Source organism: Carcharodon carcharias, chromosome 5 (assembly GCF_017639515.1).
Source record: "Carcharodon carcharias isolate sCarCar2 chromosome 5, sCarCar2.pri, whole genome shotgun sequence".
Classification (NCBI taxonomy): Eukaryota; Metazoa; Chordata; class Chondrichthyes; order Lamniformes; family Lamnidae; genus Carcharodon; species Carcharodon carcharias.
The window spans coordinates 75,063,211-75,083,255 of NC_054471.1; the positions used below are offsets into that span (position 1 = coordinate 75,063,211).

At 41.6% G+C, this 20,045-nt stretch overlaps 1 protein-coding gene across 4 annotated transcripts in view; it reads right to left on the minus strand.

The window, feature by feature from the left end:
* dst (dystonin) overlaps positions 1-20,045 on the minus strand; it is a 576,136-nt gene that overhangs the window by 238,971 nt on the left and 317,120 nt on the right. For 3 of the 4 annotated variants that reach the window (XM_041188904.1, XM_041188906.1, XM_041188905.1), the window contains 4 exons: positions 18,365-18,517; positions 10,670-10,758; positions 9,343-9,478; positions 880-8,604 (listed from right to left, as the gene is read on the minus strand). In XM_041188904.1, the coding sequence (XP_041044838.1) occupies positions 880-8,604; positions 9,343-9,478; positions 10,670-10,758; positions 18,365-18,517 (8,103 nt within the window). The remainder of the gene's footprint in view (positions 1-879; positions 8,605-9,342; positions 9,479-10,669; positions 10,759-18,364; positions 18,518-20,045) is intronic. The other variant, XM_041188907.1, reaches the window with a different exon arrangement.

Genomic DNA, 20,045 nt, shown 5'->3' on the forward strand with positions numbered 1-20,045 from the left:
TTTCCTTTTAATTTAATGTTCTTGAAAAGACAAAAACACCAGAGTTGAATTCAAATAAGTCGAATACTCAGGTAGTTCTACTTTCAAAGTATACAAACAGGGTCCATTTAATTGACCATTCAGCCCCAGAGAGGAGAAAAAAAGTTCTTGCATTTATAGTACAACTTTCACGACCTCTGGATGTCCCAAAGCACTTTACAGCCATGAAGTACATTTTCTTTTGAAGTGTAGTCACTGTTGTAAAGTAGGAAACGTGGCAGCCAATTTGTGCAAAACAAGCTCCCACAAACAATAATGTGATAATGACTAGATAATCTACTTCAGTGATGTTGGATGAGGGATAAATATTGATAAATATTGATTTGGCCAGGACAACGGGGAGAACTCCCTTAGCTATAAATTTGATTATAATTTTCCCCTCCGCTGCTTCATTCAGGAAAACAAATTGGTTTGTAAACTATAATGTTTACCCAACTTAAAGGAGTTTAAAAAAAAGCCCTTGACGGCAGACAACAGATTCAATCCCACGTTCAATTAAAGGTCATGATTTGGAATGTTGCACAAGAGCGTGGTGGACCTACCAAAGACCTTCTTAAACTATAAAATCTACAAAGAACTGATTCAATATTACTGCTTAACTGTATTGAGAGTAAAGTATACAATGCTGACTGCAACACAGCAGAATAGTAAGTGGATCATTTAAAATAATCTATCTATAGCATTAAGATTTTCCTCTCATATTACCTAATTAGCATCAGCTCTGTTGTGTGAGGAGTGAGAATGTTAATAAAGATGTGGACAACATTATGATTCAACTAATTCCTGGTTTTGCGCTTTTATAATTGAATTGCATGAAGGCACAACTCAAGGACTACTAACCTGTCCATCTCCTTCAACAATCTCATGGTCCTCATGCTGTTCAGTTTTATCAGTGGTCTTCTCCCCAGTGCCTTCCAATGGTTTCATTTCAGCAGATGCATTGTGAGACTGCAGCACTAAGTCCTCAATTTTGGCTTCATTTAGATTTTGTCCATTTGTTCTTACTTCCTTTAAGTCATCTTTATTGTCGTTAGTCCACACGCCGTTTGGTGCATCTTCAAAAGTGATTTTCTCCTGAATGTCCTCCATTGGTGATTCCACTTCATCGGGATTACCAAATAACATTGCAAATGAATCTTCCTTAGTTCCCTCATCTGTACTTTGTCCATTTGATTGAATTTCTCTTTCATTCATCATATTTGTATTCCAGACATTATTTGAAGCATTTCCTTGAGTGCCTTTGAGAAATTCCTCTTTGTCACTGGAAGGAGGAGAGTGCATCAGCAAATCCTCATTTTTGCCCTCATGTATATTTTGGCCATGCAGCATCTCTATCTTTCCCTTCACACTGCCACCTTCATTGTCTTTAACACAGAAATCATTCAATGCTAGTTTGGAAGTGTTCCCCTGAATATTGCTTAGCAAGTCCATTTGATCAAGAGAATCAGATTGTATTTCCTCATTTTCTTTCTCATTTATACCTTGTCCACCTTTCCTGAACTGCAACACTTCCTTCAATTCACCAGCACCTTTGTTGTTAATCCAAATGTTATTTGATGTATCCTCCAAGGTGCCTTTGTCCTGAGTATCCTCCAGTGACTCCATTTCATCAAAAACAGCAGATTGCCTTACTGAATCAACTCCTTGTCTTTCTTGTTTTATTTTTCTCATTCCATTTATGGTATCACCAATTTTATCATTATTAAACACATTAACTTTTGATGGACTGTCACAAATAACTACATTCTCAATACCTTCTCGTGATTCCAACATGCCAGTACTGGAACCAGAATGAGTCACTGGATTCCCATTTTCATACCCAGCTACACTTTCTCCATTTGCTTTCACCTGAATTATTTGATTCATGTTATCCCGTTTCTCCTTGGTTGTTTGCTGCGATACATCTTGAGGAGTTTCTGCAGTGCTGAGTAGCACCAGAATTCTTTCACGAAGCATTTCTTTCACTTGCCTGTTTAAGAACCTGTCCTCCATCGAACCAGGCACTTCATTTTTTATATAGTGGAAAAGCTCATCAGTCAGGCTGCTGATCATTTCCTGACTTTTTACACTGCCAGGATCTTGCTCCTCAGATAAAGCATAAAGCATTTCCTGCACCTGTGCACTCATCATTTCAGGCTTCAAACTAGCAAGCAAATCTGCTATTTTTGATGGCTTATCATCCTTCAAATCAAATTCACTAAACTCTTCATTAAGAAATTCTTGCTTCAGGCAGTTAAGGAGAAGTTCTGATTTTTTCATAGCAGCCTGAGCATCACCACATGTCACCACATCCTGAACAACAGGCATTGCAGCACCACCTTCCACCTCTCTACTGCATTCCATTAAACTGGAGAGGTCTGCTTCCTTATCATCACCAGTTTCAATATTTACTTCAACTACCCTTTGAACATCTGTATTTTCGACAGGCTCATCTTCACCAATTGTGAAACCAAGCACATTCTCTGAATGGACAAGACTTTCTTCTTCTATAACCAAGTTGGCTTTTTCTTCAAGTTCAAATGAATCCAATGACTTCTCAAGCTTCTGACCTCCTTTAACATCCTGGTCTTGCATTTCTTCATCAATTCTTTCTTGACACAACAGATTTTCAGATTCCACCAATGAATTTTGACTGCCATAGGCTGACACCTCTCCCTCATTTCCTCCTGCTCTGGGCATTTTGTTCTCCATTTCTTTCACCCTTTGTGCAAGTTCTGCCATTGCTTCTAAATCTGCATTATCATCATTTAATGTTGCAACAACCTTTCTTTCTTGTCTGCTACCATTCATCACTGTAGCCTCAGTTGAATTTTCCTTATCATCACTTGGTCTGCTTTTGAATGCATCACTGAGTTTCATGCACACAGCTTTCAGCACATTCCCCACAGTCATAGCTATATTTACATTTTGTTCAAACCCTTTTGCACGGTCACCACATTCGGAATTTTGTGTACCTTGATTACTCTCTTTGAAAATCCCATTTAATTGCTCTTTATTGTGTAGGCTGAGCTTCACACTAGGGTCTCCTCCCTCAACATCTCCTTCCAAACTACAGTTTCCTTCGGTACTCATTAGATCTTGGGCCTTGGTGCTGCTTGGAGGATTATTCAGCTCCAACTCTTCTGTACCCGTTCCTTTCATAAGTGTTTTCACAGTCAGTTCTCCAACCTCTTCATTCAGCTCCCCCTCTTCACTTGATAAAGCATTTTCTTTTTCAGCCAATTCAACCTCCAGCTCAATATCTGATGTACATTCTCGAATGTATGAGAAAAAGTCACCTTGTGGTGAATCTTTGACATAAGGTGATTTGGATGAAAGGTAGTCCAGTTTACCAGGCAAATCTTCCTCAGAGGTTTGAGTTGCAGGAGAAGGCTGGACAATGTGGAGGGAACTATCTTGGTTACTTTCTGGAACTGAGGAACTAGAAGGTGAAGAACTTATCTGAAGGTTCTGATCACTCCTTGTTATGAAATCTTGAACAGTGATTTCATCTTCTTTGACACGTATCAATGTTTGATCATTTAACTCCTTTCTGAGAGTGGTACAAGCCATAGCCAGATGTACATCTACATCTTTCAATTTTGACATTGATTTAACATTTTTCACATTCAAAATTTCTTCATGAGGTTTAACTGCCATGTATCTTCGCCCAGTGTTTATATCTATTTTACTTATCCTCACCAAATCGGAGTAAGGAATAATGTTCAACTGACTCTCATCAATATTGTTCTGGCTTTCATAAAGGTTCATTTCTTTTTTCAAACTGTCATCAAATAATTTTCCTTCAACAGATTCTATTTGTATTGCTGATTTTCCATTTTCAAATTCAGTGACGAGTTCATTCAATTTCTGGTCCCTTTCAACTTCCACTGGAAAATTTAAACTCTGTGCAATATCCTGAGAACACAAATTCCTCCCAGCACTTGAAGTGTGAATACTTTGGCATGATGCTTCCAACTCAAACAGGTCATCAGCTAAGTCTTCATTAATTAAACCATGCCTTAAAGCATTAGTTACAGAGAGGCGAAGCCCTGATTTATGCTGAATGATACCACCATCTTCAACTTGCTTACGAAGAACACTTAGCATGACATCTCTTTCCACAAGCCCTCTGCTGACTGCTTCAATCACAGACAAAGGTTGTTTTGTTTGTGGATCTAATATGCCATTCATTTCAAACTGGTAGTTTAGTGCCCTCAATTTGGTCACCTCATCGACTTGTCCTCCACTTTTTGCCTTTTCTATTTTGATCAATTGTTCAGCAGTCTTTTCATCTACCAGAAAAAGTGTTGAGATCTCAGCCACTGATAACCTACCTTCTTGTTTAAGATCTACAATGCCACCAGAAATAATTTGGCCTTCTAGCAAATGCCGAGCCGCACGAGAGTTCAAAATACCAAGTCTTAGTGCATCCTGAACATTGTGTAGTTTGTTGGTCTCTGGGTCAATAACACCAGAGACAATTTTTTCAGAAAGCAATATCTTTGTCAGGAGGTCATCATTTATTAAATGTTCTGCAACATCTGCCACTTCCATTATTTCGCCTGTACCAGAATTATAGAATCCTCCTACCAGTCCAAGCTTATCTAATACTTTGATGGCAACATGATTTTTTAGACATCCCTTTGCCACTGCTTCACTAAGAGTTAAATTTTCACCACTCTCTTCAAAAAGGATTCCTCCATCTTGGAACTGTGAAACTAAAATATCCACGACCATCTCCTCATCCAAAAGCCCACGTGCCAAGGAAGCTTCAAGTGTGTACCTTTTACCAGTAACAGGGTCAAATATTCCACCTGTTTCAACTTCTAATTTGCGCTGTTTTATCAAAGCTGATCGGTCCCATTTCCAATCCCCAACTGCCTCAAAACAAATAATTTGCCTATTGTTTTCCTCATCCTCCTCTTCCAAGACGTACAAATTTCTCCCATTAACTCTTTGAATGTCTTCAGCATTCTTCAATGTCACTGCACAGTCACTTGGTTCCACTTGCAACATACATCTTACATCGACACAGCAATTCTTTATCATCGTATCTAGCATTGTTAGGTTACCTCCTGATGCATCCTGTTCAAATGCTCCACAACTCTGCATGGCTTCCTCCACAGACTCAATATTCACTTGCATTTGCTCTTCCTGCTCACCTTTTATTATTCCAAAGTCTTGGTGATATATCTGATGGTCCTGGTTTTGCTCATTGCTATTTGAATTAAATTCTTCATCATTTAGAAAAACCACTTCACCACTTGCCATTTGTATGGAAGGTTCAAATACACCCTTAATGCCTTCAATTCCAGAAGGACTAAACATTTGAGTTTCTTTTTTTCCTGTAAAGTCTCCAACAAACCATGACATTTCCTGGGTCTCTGCAATATCCTCCAATCCTTTCACACTCATAATTGATTTGTTCCTCCCATATTCAGCATCTGTATACTGGTGAATGCTGTCACCTTCAACTAAATTAGTGGGTCCACTCAATCCATTTCTGAACACATCTTCGCTGTAATCTTCATTGGAATATGGCTTCTCGTTCTTTAATGAACTTATAACAATAGGTTCTTCAGCAATCTCGACTTTATCTTCTAAGTCCCCTATGTCATCTAGTGTTTCAATGATCCTTATTACTTTATATTTTACATCTTCATGGCTCTCTGTACCATCTGTAGAGTGTGCACTTTTGTTTCCATTTTCTGTAGGGCTCAAACGCAAGATTTCATTGGTTACAGTGAGATGCTCTTCCACTGATGGACCAATTACATCCCATATTTCCTCCATGCTGCCTTGTATAATTGGGGAATCTATGTTTGTTTCTATGAATTTATGAAAGCTGACCTGGTTTTCAAGTTTGGTATCTTCTAGTGTATCTTCATCAGCAGGTATATACTTGCCATCTTTAAAATACCATTCTTCACCCTTCGCCTTCATTGCTTCATCTATCTTAACATCTTCACTTAATTGCTCTGCATTAGGAGTACCAATGAGATACACCATTTCATGTGCAACTCCAATGTCTTCTAAAGTTTCAACTGTCCTTATTTTAGTTTTTCCACATACAAGCTCTTTGCTTGTTCCTGCAACAGTTTCCAATGGATGTAAAATAAATTCATCTTCCCCAGTTGGAAGCTGTAGTTCCAAAGGAATTGATTGCACAGTTTCATCTGCCATGTTATTCTGATGGTCTACTGACGGCTTAGCAATACTTTGTCTTCTGCTTACATCATTAGATTCTTCCATTTGTGAAGCTTCCATAGATTGTTGAGCATTCCAATTGTTTGCAGTTTTGTTAGCATGTTCTGCGTAGATCGCGAATGTGTCTTTAAAATCTTGGGTGCTGTTGCCAATATTATCACCACCTTGCAGACCTGGCGATCCATCAAAACCCAGCATTTTACTCAGGTCTTCTCCAAACTCACTTTGGAGGTCCATATCCAATGGAAGTGGGCTGAGCTTCCTACTTTCATGTGCTGGAAACAATTGCTCCATTGGAAACCTATGCGTGACTTCAGCTGCCGGCTGTTCTGCTGAAGACAAGGTGATAGCCACTTTGTCCCCTTGGTACAAACCTGCAGTTTGCAAAGCTGTAGTTACCACTTGTGTAAGTTTATCATCTTTTGGAGCTGCCATACTTTTTCTCAATTCGTTTCCTAAATCACTTTCAACAGGATTAATGTTGCCAGTTTGCTTGGCCAATATAATACTTTCATTAAGGTCTGGATGCACACTCAAATTTCCATTAAAAGTCGGTGCTTCAAGAGAATCCGCAAAATTGTCCAACATTTCAATTGCCTGAATTGCTTCAGCCCCACCCTGTTCTTTGGTGTTAATTACATGATTTCCTGGGCTATCCATTCTCTGAGAATAAGCAAACTCTCCAAGTTCATTTGTTGGAAACTGTTGTGCACCGGGCATCCAATATAATGCTTCACTACTGATATTCCCACAATGTTCACCTGGTGCATCAATGGTCTGCTTTTCTTCCATATCATCTGGATCCCACATTTCAGAATTAGTATGGCTTTTAAGGATGCCAATATTTTTTGAAATTTCTTTGGCCTCCAAGTGGTTTTCAAGTCCACTGACATCTTGAATATGAAGATATTCTTGCCAATTTTCTAATGGAACATCTTCACCACTTGCTTCCATCACCATTTTAACCTTTTCATTCAAGTCACTATTGGCCAACAGTAGCCTCCTTCCTGAACCTGCATCCATATAGCTGTGCATCATTAAGTAAGATATGAATTTCTGTTGCACCTCCATCTGACTCTGAGTTGAATTCTCATTTTTTCCTCTTTTTTCAACATCAGTAGTGTCAATAGTAGCACAAGTTTGGACTTCAGGATTTGATCTCCAGTTTGAGATATCTGCCTGCAAAGACTGAAAGTGTTTGGCTCCAGGCATTAAGTCAGGCATTGTTGCTGTGCTTAGAATATGTGCTGCCTTCTTGTCAATTATACCTAGCCTGCTAGCCTCCTCAGGTGTGAGCACTGATGAGCTTTCAGGGATGTAAAGAGCTGCTATTTTTTGCCTGTTGTTCAGGATTTTGTGGGCTAATTCATTTGTTACCACTCCTTGTTGCAAAGAAGTATCTATAGAAAATATTTCTCCAGAATCAGGCCAAATGAGTCCCATAAATACCCTCTGTGATTCTAGGACTAAAAGTGCACTACTTGGCGTTATTAAATTGCACTGCACAGCTTCATCCATGGTTAACCTCCCGCCAGTGGCTGGGTTGATTATGCCTCCTGTTTGAACTTGATGAGCGAGGAGGCCAGAAGCTGTTTCGTGATCGATGAGGCCACATTCCAAAGCTTCATCTACTGTTAGTCGAGCTCCTGTTTGAGGATCAATAAGCCCGCCAGCAAACAGCTGAGCTCCGAGAAACCTGATCATCACTTCCCGGTCTATGTGACCTTCATGGACTGCCCGGAAAACACTGACCTGTCTGCCAGATTTCAAGGTGATTGTGCCCCATTCTTGTTGCTTCACACGAAGCAACCTTAGACCAGTTTCTTTGTCCACAACGACTCTTTGCATTAATTCCATTAATGATACTTTCTCGGCCATATTTGGATCAATAAGCTCCTTGCACATCTTCTGCCTCTCTAGCAGTTTGAAGTACAGTTGAGCGGTGATGAATTCTCTCTGAAAAGCTTCCTCAAGACAGAGTTTTTCACCTGTAGCTGGTACTCTTAAGCCTCCAGTGGCAAACTGTGCCTCCAGGACTTTAATGACTGAAATCTCTGAGACTGTATTGTGATCATTAGCACTGACAACAGAATGGACATCACTTGTTTCACACAAGGCGCTTGAAATAAGTTTGGCAGAATTACTCAATTCCTCCAGTTGATTGAAGATCTTTCCATCTATTAACTGACATCTCAAAGCTTCTTCCATACCAAGGCACTGTCTTGTTTTTGGAAGAATAAGGCCTGACACAATGACCTGAGCTTCCAGCAAGATCATCCCTGTGTCATAATCAATAAGACCATTACGTATTGCATGGAAGACTGGATAAACCGTCCCAGTTGCCAGGTCAATAACACCTGCAATGGTTTCATAGCCCTGCAAATCAAAAGGGGAAAGAAGAATAATTACAGAAGGCAAAAAGATGCCACCAAAATAATAAAATGCACACACCAAATAATCATTACCTCCAAGCACTTCAGAACCCGTTCATGCAAAATATACTCCAGCTGTGCCCACATGATACAAGAATGTGTACTTACCAGGGAGGTGAATGTTAGCGATGCAACTGCAAAAGTGAAGCCCAGTATTGGTGTCGATAGAAGCAATAATTTTTTTTAATGTCCTGCATGCACATCCTTTAATGCAAAAGTATCATCTATGTATTTAAAAGGGTTAGTCATAAGAGGAAGCAAAAGAGGGTTATTCTTAGTCTTAAACACCACTCAACGTGTACTTATAGAGCTTAAGCATCATGCTTCTGTTTACAGAGAAAGGAAAGAATTATATATTCAACATTATGGTGACCATGCTATGCATGTTTACAGCATACAGTAGCTTGATCGCTTTCTACAACTAAAAAAAAGCTTTCCCTTTCTCAGTCAAAGAATAAGATAGTCCAAATCTCAGAGACCATCACAATTTCAGTTATAAAAATAAAATGAAACACGCACATTTGTCGAAAGTCTGACTGCATTAATTTCTTTTGATTGAGGTTATGTGTGAACAATCTGACTGATTTTTGGATGGTTAATGACAAGATACCCCTGTACTCAAATCCTGCTCTGCTGCAGAAATTCAGCTTAAACATCTCCTGAACCCAGAGTCACTTATTACCTTCTCCACTGCCTCTTCAGCTAGTGTGCTCTGTGCTTGCTGGAGGTCATCAGAAGTCTCCTCACACAACTTATCATAAGCTTCCTGAAGAGACTCGAGCTGTTTCTCCATTTGTTGTTTATCTTCTTCCGATATCCTACGTTTAAAAAAAAGAGAGAGAAAACTGAGTTTTCTATCAGCATTAACAATCCAGTAAATAAAACTCAGTTATAAATCACCGCAAAACCAAATAATTATGACCTTGTCATTTGGAGGATTTCAAACAAAAAGTGATCATTTCAATCCAAACTCCTTACAATCATGCCCTTGGAGGTAGGTGATAGTCAATGAGAAAAGTGTTGCTCACCAGATTTAAAGGAAGTTTGCTTGCACAAGCAAATGCATTTTATCGGTTTGTCGTGAAGTGAGGAAGCAGATAGCTATCTCTTGGCTGATCACTAGTTACCACGTCTACAGATCAATGTTTCATGGCTTTAGGCAAGAAGCTTCAGTGGCAATGTGCCTCAGGGAATCTGGTTCAGCACTAACCATATAGTCGCTTACCACCAGACGGAAACCCACAAACAGTGTTACTGGCAGAGATCCTATTAATAAGGAGACCCTGCCCAAATGGGCTGAGAGTAATTGCCAATAAAAGTTACTGAGATGCTGCACCTGCTCCAGTTGGCATCTACTTTAAATGAAAAAGGAATCCCAACCTCACCATGATTGTTTCAAAAACCAACACGGCAATAGCCTCAGCAGCATTTTGGGAAAGTGATTAAATAAGAGCTAAACATGAAGATATAATATTCAGATAAGACTGGCACCAGTGGTAACCCTGTCTTGCCATACTGAGAGTAATAAAAGGAATATAAGATTGGAAGTTTACTTCTGTTGCATTAAGAACAAAAGTGTTAAGGTGCCACAACAGAAGCATGGAGATGTCCAGAACCAATTCAACTGGGGCTGAATCAATAATCAGAGAAGACCAAGATCAACAGAGGGTGCAAAGTTAGCTGAGATATTTGTTGGGTGGATGGTTGACTCCACAACCTGTACTGCAACAGTGAAAACACTTAAAAAATACTTTATTGGCTGTAAAGCACTTTGAAACAGTCCTAAGGTTGTGAAAAGGTTCTATATAAAATGCAAGTCTTTAATTTTATTTAGCGAATGAGCATTAGAGAATAACTTTTGGAAGTGGGAATGATTGTAACTTGTCTGATTTCTGAAAAAAGTGCCATAAGTTATTGACCTCCCACATACAGGACATATGATTTAAACCCACTAACATCTGGTTAAAAGGGTTAGTCTTGAATATAACTAGAGGGGAAAAAAAACGAACTTGTCACTGTGTTTAGCCAAGAAGATCTGTGTCATTTGGATAGCTTCAGCAATCTGGTCTTTCTTGTTCGACAATTCCACACAAAGCACCTGGAACAAGTAAGAGATAATGTGAGGACAATCATGTCATTCAGAAAGTTTCTGTTTTATCTTGGGATTTTCTAACATTCACATATATTCCTCAAAGGCGTTCATATTAAATCCACATAGACCATTCAAGGGTGATGTCAGGAAACACGTCTTCACAAAAAGCGGTGTGGAAATCTGGAACTCACTCACTTAAGAATCTGTTGAGTCTGGGGGTCTACTGAGCATTTCAAAACTGAGATTAATACCCTTTCCAAACAAAAATCTATCAAATGCTATGGAACCAAAATGGGCAACTGAATGATGGAACAGGCTCGAGAAGCTGTATGGCCTCTTCCTGTTCCAAGTTAGGGGAGATGGGGAGAAATTTTTCTCTGAAAGTGAATTGGATATATAAGTGAACAGGAAGAGGAGCGGGGTTAACTGGACAGCTCTTTCAAAAAAAGCACAATGGATTGAATGGCCTCCTGTGTTGTACAAGTCTATAGCATCACCAATCTAAAATTGCAAAATATTGTACTCATTATTACTGAAGATATTCTCCACTGAACAGTGTAGGATGCAAACCTACATGATAGCACTTAATGCAAATTATCCCTGTCAGCACACATATAATCAGCAGCAATAGAGTTGATTAAAGATTTCCTGAAGAACCTATCATGACCAGATTTCAGAAATAAATGTGGTGTGTGAAGTAGGTGGAAATCTTGGCAGGAACTCCATTAGCAAGCATCTCCACTGATTAAACAGACATTACTATCCTTTTTGCTTTGAGCTATCAAACAAAGGATTTAACATTTGGCTTTTTATAAAAACCAAAACCAAACACTGGTTCCTCACAGAGCAGCTACAGCCCAATGGCAGACTTCTGCCAATGTTACTTTGAGCTGGTCAGTAGGGGGCAAAAGACCATCTGAGGACCACTTGCCTGTGCTTGTTTTTTTCCCTCCCTAACTTGACCATTGGGAGGGGTTTTTCCTGTTTGGTGGTGGAGAGAAGAAATTGAACTAACACCCCCTTACTCCAAAAACTCAATGTTTACATAGTTTTTTTTAATTAATCCACTCAGGCTTATACGGCTAAAATGGCAGCAAAGGTGGGGATCTATGCCACTTCAAATAAATTTAAGACATGAGAGAATGAGATCACAGGGTGATGCAGCACAGCAGGAAGCCACTTAGTCCATTATATCTCTTTGAAGGAGATATCCCACCACCCTACTCTTTTTCCATGGCCCTGCAAATTTGTTCCCCTCAATTATTTATCCAATTCTCTTTAGAAAGTCATTTTCAAAAGGTGGGAAGTCAAAATAGAAATAAGAATCTTATTCCCAAGATCTATATGTTATTATTTACTTCCCAAATGCCACTTACTTCACTCAATAGTCATATTCGACATTGAGTAGACATATATGGTGAGACATTTAAGATGAGAGCTGAATTTCCTTTGGAACTATCTCCAGTTTATTTATTTTGTTGATTCAGTAGGTTTGTCTGATTTGCACAAACACATCATCGCACTTAAAGGCACACAAGGATCTTTTCATAGACACAAAGAGATAATAATGTAACTGCAGCATGACTCTTGAGTCAGAGACTGACCTGGAGCAAATTGGAGTGAGATGCCTGCTTTGTTCCAACAACAACTTCCATTCATATACCACCTTTAGCATAGCAAAACATCTCAAGGCACTTCACAGGAGTGTTTTCAAATAAAATCTGACACCGAGTCACATTAGGAGGTATGAGTTGATTGTTCCATCAGCAAGGTAAGTTTTATGGATGGTTTTAAAATGAGGAAAGAGAGATGGAGAGCTTTATGGAGGAAATTCCAAAGCTTAGGTCTTGATCAATTGAAGGCATGGCTGCCAGTAGTGGGACACAGGAAGTGCAGGAAACATGAGAACGAGTATTTACAAATCAAGATCCTGGTCCCTGAATCAATTAGGAAGGCAAATGGTATAACAAAAACAGAATTACCTGGAAAAACTCAGCAGGTCTGGCAGCATCGGCGGAGAAGAAAAGAGTTGACGTTTCGGGTCCTCATGACCCTTCGACAGAACTTGAGTTCGAGTCCAAGAAAGAGTTGAAATATAAGCTGGTTTAAGGTGTGTGTGTGGGGGGCGGAGAGATAGAGAGACAGAGAGGTGGAGGGGGGGGGTGTGGTTGTAGGGACAAACAAGCAGTGATAGAAGCAGATCATCAAAAGATGTCAACGACAATAGTACAATAGAACACATAGGTGTTAAAGTTAAAGTTGGTGATATTATCTAAACGAATGTGCTAATTAAGAATGGATGGTAGGGCACTCAAAGTATAGCTCTAGTGGGGTTTTTTTATATAATGGAAATAGGTGGGAAAAGGAAAATCTTTATAATTTATTGGAAAAAAAAGGAAGGGGGAAACAGAAAGGGGGTGGGGATGGGGGAGGGAGCTCACGACCTAAAGTTGTTGAATTCAATATTCAGTCCGGAAGGCTGTAAAGTCCCTAGTCGGAAGATGAGGTGCTGTTCCTCCAGTTTGCGTTGGGCTTCACTGGAACAATGCAGCAAGCCAAGGACAGACATGTGGGCAAGAGAGCAGGGTGGAGTGTTAAAATGGCAAGCGACAGGGAGGTTTGGGTCATTCTTGCGGACAGACCGCAGGTGTTCTGCAAAGCGGTCACCCAGTTCACGTTTGGTCTCTCCAATGTAGAGGAGACCACATTGGGAGCAACGAATGCAGTAGACTAAGTTGGGGGAAATGCAAGTGAAATGCTGCTTCACTTGAAAGGAGTGTTTGGGTCCTTGGACGGTGAGGAGAGAGGAAGTGAAGGGGCTGGTGTTGCATCTTTTGCGTGGGCATGGGGTGGTGCCATAGGAGGGGGTTGAGGAGTAGGGGGTGATGGAGAAGTGGACCAGGATGTCCCGGAGGGAGCGATCCCTACGGAATGCCGATAAGGGGGGTGAAGGGAAGATGTGTTTGGTGGTGGCATCATGCTGGAGTTGGCGGAAATGGCGGAGGATGATCCTTTGAATGCGGAGGCTGGTGGGGTGATAAGTGAGGACAAGGGGGACCTTATCATGTTTCTGGGAGGGAGGAGAAGGCGTGAGGGTGGATGCGCGGGAGATGGGCCGGACACGGTTGAGGGCCCTGTCAACGACCGTGGGTGGAAAACCTCGGTTAAGGAAGAAGGAGGACATGTCAGAGGAACTGTTTTTGAATGTAGCATCATCGGAACAGATGCGACGGAGGCGAAGGAACTGAGAGAATGGGATGGAGTCCTTATAGGAAGCGGGGTGTGAGGAGCTGTAGTCGAGATAGCTGTGGGAGTCGGTGGGTTTGTAATGGATATTGGTGGACAGTCTATCACCAGAGATTGAGACAGAGAGGTCAAGGAAGGGAAGGGAAGTGTCAGAGATGGACCACGTGAAAATGATGGAGGGGTGGAGATTGGAAGCAAAATTAATAAATTTTTCCAAGTCCCGACGAGAGCAAGAAGCGGCACCGAAGTAATCATCGACGTACCGGAGGAAGAGTTGTGGAAGGGGGCCGGAGTAGGACTGCAACAAGGAATGTTCCACATACCCCATAAAGAGACAGGCATAACTGGGGCCCATGAGGGTACCCATAGCCACACCTTTTATTTGGAGGAAGTGAGAGGAGTTGAAGGAGAAATTGTTCAGCGTGAGAACAAGTTCAGCCAGATGGAGGAGAGTAGTGGTGGATGGGGATTGTTCGGGCCTGTGTTCGAGGAAGAAGCTAAGGGCCCTCAGACCATCCTGGTGGGGGATGGAGGTGTAGAGGGATTGGACGTCCTCCTATGGCACCACCCCATGCCCACGCAAAAGATGCAACACCTGCCCCTTCACTTCCTCTCTCCTCACCGTCCAAGGACCCAAACACTCCTTTCAAGTGAAGCAGCATTTCACTTGCATTTCCCCCAACTTAGTCTACTGCATTCGTTGCTCCCAATGTGGTCTCCTCTACATTGGAGAGACCAAACGTAAACTGGGCGACCGCTTTGCAGAACACCTGCGGTCTGTCCGCAAGAATGACCCAAACCTCCCTGTTGCTTGCCATTTTAACACTCCACCCTGCTCTCTTGCCCACATGTCTGTCCTTGGCTTGCTGCATTGTTCCAGTGAAGCCCAACGCAAACTGGAGGAACAGCACCTCATCTTCCGACTAGGGACTTTACAGCCTTCCGGACTGAATATTGAATTCGACAACTTAAGGTCGTGAGCTCCCTCCCCCATCCCCACCCCCTTTCTGTTTCCCCCTTCCTTTTTTTTCCCAATAAATTATAAAGATTTTCCTTTTCCCACCTATTTCCATTATAAAAAAAAACCCCACTAGAGCTATACCTTGAGTGCCCTACCATCCATTCTTAATTAGCACATTCGTTTAGATAATATCACCAACTTTAACTTTAACACCTATGTGTTCTATTGTACTATTGTCGTTGACATCTTTTGATGATCTGCTTCTATCACTGCTTGTTTGTCCCTACAACCACACCACCCCCCCACCGCCCCCACCTCTCTGTCTCTCTATCTCTCCGCCCCCCCACACACACACCTTAAACCAGCTTATATTTCAACTCTTTCTTGGACTCGAACTCAAGTTCTGTCGAAGGGTCATGAGGACTCGAAACGTCAACTCTTTTCTTCTCCGCCGATGTTGCCAGACCTGCTGAGTTTTTCCAGGTAATTCTGTTTTTGTTTTGGATTTCCAGCATCCGCAGTTTTTTTGTTTTTGTTTTTAAGGCAAATGGTATGTTGGCCTTTATTGCAAGATGGTTTGAGTGCAGGAATAAAGATTTCCTTCTGTAATTGTATACAGCCTTGGTGAGAACGCACCTGAAGAAGTGTACAGTTTGGGCTCCTTACCTAAGGAAGGATATATTTGCCCTAGGAATGCAACAAAAGTTCATCAGACTGATCCTTGGGATGGTGGGATTCTCCTATGAGGAGAGATTGGGGAGGCTAGGTCAGTATTCTCTAAAGTTTAGAAGAATGACAGATGATCTCATTGAAGTATGCAAAATTTTTACAGGGCTCGATAGGGTAGATGCAGGAAGGATGTTTCCCCTGCCTGGGAGGAGGTTCTAGACCTAGAGGACACAGTCTCAGAATAAGAGGTAGGCCATTTAGGCTGTGAAGAAGAAATTCCTCCTCATCTGAGGGCGGTGAATCTTTGGAATGCTCTACCCCAGCAGGCTGTAGAGGCTCAGTCATTGAGAATATTTAAGACAGAGATCGATAGATTTCTAGATATTAAATATATCAAGGGATATGGGCATGGTGCAAGAATATGGCACTGAGGTAGGAGATCAGCCACGATCTAGCTGAAAGGCGGAGCAGGTTCGAGGGGCCGAATTTTTAAAAAATTCTTTCACAGGACTTGGGCGTTGCTGGGCAGCCCAGTATTGTTAATTACCCATCCCTAAATGCCCTTGAGAAGGTGGTGGTGAGCTGCCTTCCTGAACCGCTGCAGTCCATATGGTGTAGATATACACACAGTGCTGTTTGTTGGGAGTTCCAGGATTTTGATCCAGCGACAGTGAAGGAATGGCAATATAGTTCCAGTCAGGATGGTGTGTGGCTGGGAGAGGAACTTGGAGGTGGTGGTGGTCCCAATCATCGGCTGCCCTTGTCCTTCTGGGTAGTAGAGAGCGCATGTTTGGAAGGTGCTGTTGAAGCAGCTTTTGGTGAGTTGCTGCAGTGCACCTTGTAGATGATACACACTGCTGTTACTTTGCATTTGTGGTGGAAGTGGATGTTTGAAGTGGTGGATGGGGTGCCAATCAAGCAGGCTGCTTTGACTGGATGGTGTTGAGCTTCTTGGGTGCTATTGGAGCAGTACTCATCCAGGCAAGTGGAGAATTTTGCCTCCTGACTTGTGCCTGGTAGATAGTGGTCAGGCTTTGGGCAGTCAGGAGATGAGTTACTTTCTGCAAAATTCCCAACCTCTGGCCTGCTCTTGTCGACACAGTATTTATATGGCTGGTTTGTTCAGTATCTGGTCAGCGATAATTCCCAGGATGTTGATAGTGGGAGATTCAGTGATGGTAATGCCATTGAATGTCAAGGGGAGTCTGGATTCTCTCTTGTTGGAGAAAGTCATTGCCTGGCACTTATGTAGCACAAACGTTACTTGCCATTTTTCAGCCTAAGCCCAAATGTTGTCTAGGTCTTGCTGCATATGGGCATGGAGTGCTTCAGTATCTGAGGAATCAGAAATGGTGAACATTGTGTAATAACCAGCGGACATCCCCACTCTAGCCTTATAATGGAATGAAGGCCATTAATGAAGCAGATGAAGGTGGTTGGGCCTAGGATACTGCCCTGAGGAACTCCTGCAGTGATGCCCTGGAGCTGAGATAATTGACCTCCAACAACCACAACCATCTTCCTTTGTGCTGGGTATAACTGCAACCAATGCAGAGTTTTGCCCCTGATTCCCATTGACACCAATTTTGCTAGGGCTCTTTGGTGCCACACTCGGTCAAATGATGCTTTGATGTCAAGGGCAGTCACTCTCGTCTCACCGTTTGAGTTTAGCTCTTTTGTTTATGTTTGGACTAAGGCTGTAATGGGGTCAGATTTTGAATGGCCCAGGTGGACCCCAAACTGAGCGTTAGTGTGCAGGTTATTGCTGAGTAAATGCCATTTAATAGCACTGTTGATGACTCCTTCCATCACTTTGCTGGTGTTGGAGAGTAGACTTAAGGGGCAGTAATCGGCCGGGTTGGATTTGTCCTGCTTTTTGTGGACAGGACATCCTGAGCAGTTTTTCATATTGCCGGGTAGATGCCAGTGTTGTAGCTGTACTGGAACAGCTTGCCTAGGGGCCTAATCCTGCTCCACTTTCCTATATTCATATGAACGAATACCTGGGTTATGCTATAAGAGGTTAACCAAAACCTAGACATCATCTGAGCAAACTATTGAACGTGACACAAGCTGAGCTCTTTCCTTAACTTGAGAACTGTCAATCTGCCTCGTTTTTAAAATTCTCATCCATGTGTTCAAATCCATCCATGGCCTCGCCCCTCCCTATATCTGTCATCTCCTCCAGCCCTACAAACCTCCAAGATCTCTGCACTCCTCCAATTCTGGCATGTTACCGATTTTTCATTGTTTCACCCCCACATAGGGATTGTGCATTCAGCCACATGAGCCCAAAGCTCTGGAATGCCCTCTCCCCTCCTTTAAGACACATTGACGTTTGAACAAGCTTTTGGTCACTTGTCCTAATATCTCCTTACATTACTCTGTGTCAAATTTAATTTACACTCCTGTGAAGAGCCTTGTGATGTTCTACAGCATTAAAGGCACTAAGTAATAGCAAGTTATTGTTGTTGTGTGTGCCAGAAGGTTCAATCTCTGATGACCAGCAGGCCATTATACAGCTAATTCAACTGCCAACCTGGCTTCACCCATCCACTAAGGAAAGTGATTCGACTTAAAATGTTGCCTTCAGTTAATAACCTAAACTTTTTATTTCTTCAAAAGCTTCTTGTGTACTAAAAGGACAGAACTGATTTTACCCTCCCTCCCACGTAGATCCAATGGGATGTTCCATGTAAAATATAAACACTGATATGTGTGTGTGATCTACAATACCTGTTTCTCAGAAAGCGACGTTTCCACTCCACCTGGCTCAGCTGCTGGAGATTCGAGCTGTCTCTTAGCTAAGCTCTTGCTCTTCTCGGACACCCACTTCAACAATTCGCCAACTTTATCAACATGCTCTTGCTTTGCTTCTTCTACCGATTTCTAGCAGAGTTAAAAGATGTATTCAAAACAATCCCATTCGCTGTAATGAACCCCAATTACTTGCCACAAAGTGGTAATCAATCATAATTACAAAAGTCATCACATTTCAAAACACTTTTCACCTCCTCTTTCCCAAATTTATTGATCTGGAGCTTCAAAGCAAATTGGCTGATGAATCAATGATTTGATATACAATCAGATATTGAAGGCATTTCTGAGCAAGAAAACCAAAACTTGAGCTTTTCGGGAATGGACAACAAGCCATAAATGCACAGAATTAAATATATTGCTTACAGAATGAAATGCAGTGTTTTCTACTTGGTGCGACTCTCAGTTTTGACTCTGATGTAAAGGTTATACCCCAAAACATGAAGTTGCTCCTACAGATGCTGCTTTGGTGAATTGTGCACCTCAGGCATTTTGTGTTTCCATTTCCAAATTCTTAACGTTTCCCCTTCAAATATTTCTTGTGCTTAATATTGCGGCAACACAAGAGCAAAATCTACATGGTACAGCTCCAAGAATATGCAGAGTATACAGTTAAAAACAAAAGGACTGCGTGCGACAAATGACTTTTCAAACAGAAGGCAAGGAAAATTGTCAAAAAGAAAAGCATTATTTTATTAAGAAGTAAGTTAATAACTTAATTACAAACTGTGAAGAGTTTTGTTCTAAATAGTGCTCAAACACTACTATTAGAGAGATCCTTCAAAACTTAGTGGAATGCTACAGTAGCTGGAAAATATCTTCTGAAGTCATTCTTCAACAAGATTTGAGAGATATGGCTGAAAACTACCATTTATACACTGATGAGCTCACAGAGCATTTTTCTTATCCAGCTAAATAGTTTCATGTTGACAATGGCAAATAAGTCCACTCATGTTGGCACCTCTCAAATTTGAAGACTTGAAGTATCTAGTTGCTTCAGTGAAATCTCTTTCTTTCATTTAGAGATGAACAGCTGTTTGTCTAAAGTGCTGGAAAGCATCATCAAAGAAGTAGAGAACCAAACGCTCACCTCTGTTTAAAAAAAAATTTGAAGCGATGGGAGAGCACCAATTATCTAGATATCGGCTCAGACTTCCAGTATGGGTTGCTATAAACTGGCCCTCACCTTCTTGTTTAAAATGTTCTATCTCTACCCCTGCACCACCTGCTCCTGCCCAAAAGACATTCACTGGAATGGGAAAGTAAATCCAGCCGGCTGTTTAACCAGCGGCCAATCCAATGTTGCCCATTTTGCATCCATTCCAAGATCAATGGCTTAGTCCATTGATATCTTGGTCTTCCACAATTTCACAGATACAACTCACCTTCTGTTGCCCCCACCCAGCGCCCATTCATTATCCACTAGCTTAATCAGTTGAAGGTGACAGGCTATTTGACTGAAGCATCAGACCTGAGCCTAATCCTATTCCCCATTCAGCACTGACAGAGGATTTTGCAGCAAGGGTTCATTGGTCAGCATTTCAGGAGCAGGAAGCCTGGGCAATGAATTCCCTCCCTAACTGGACCACATTGAGGCCTG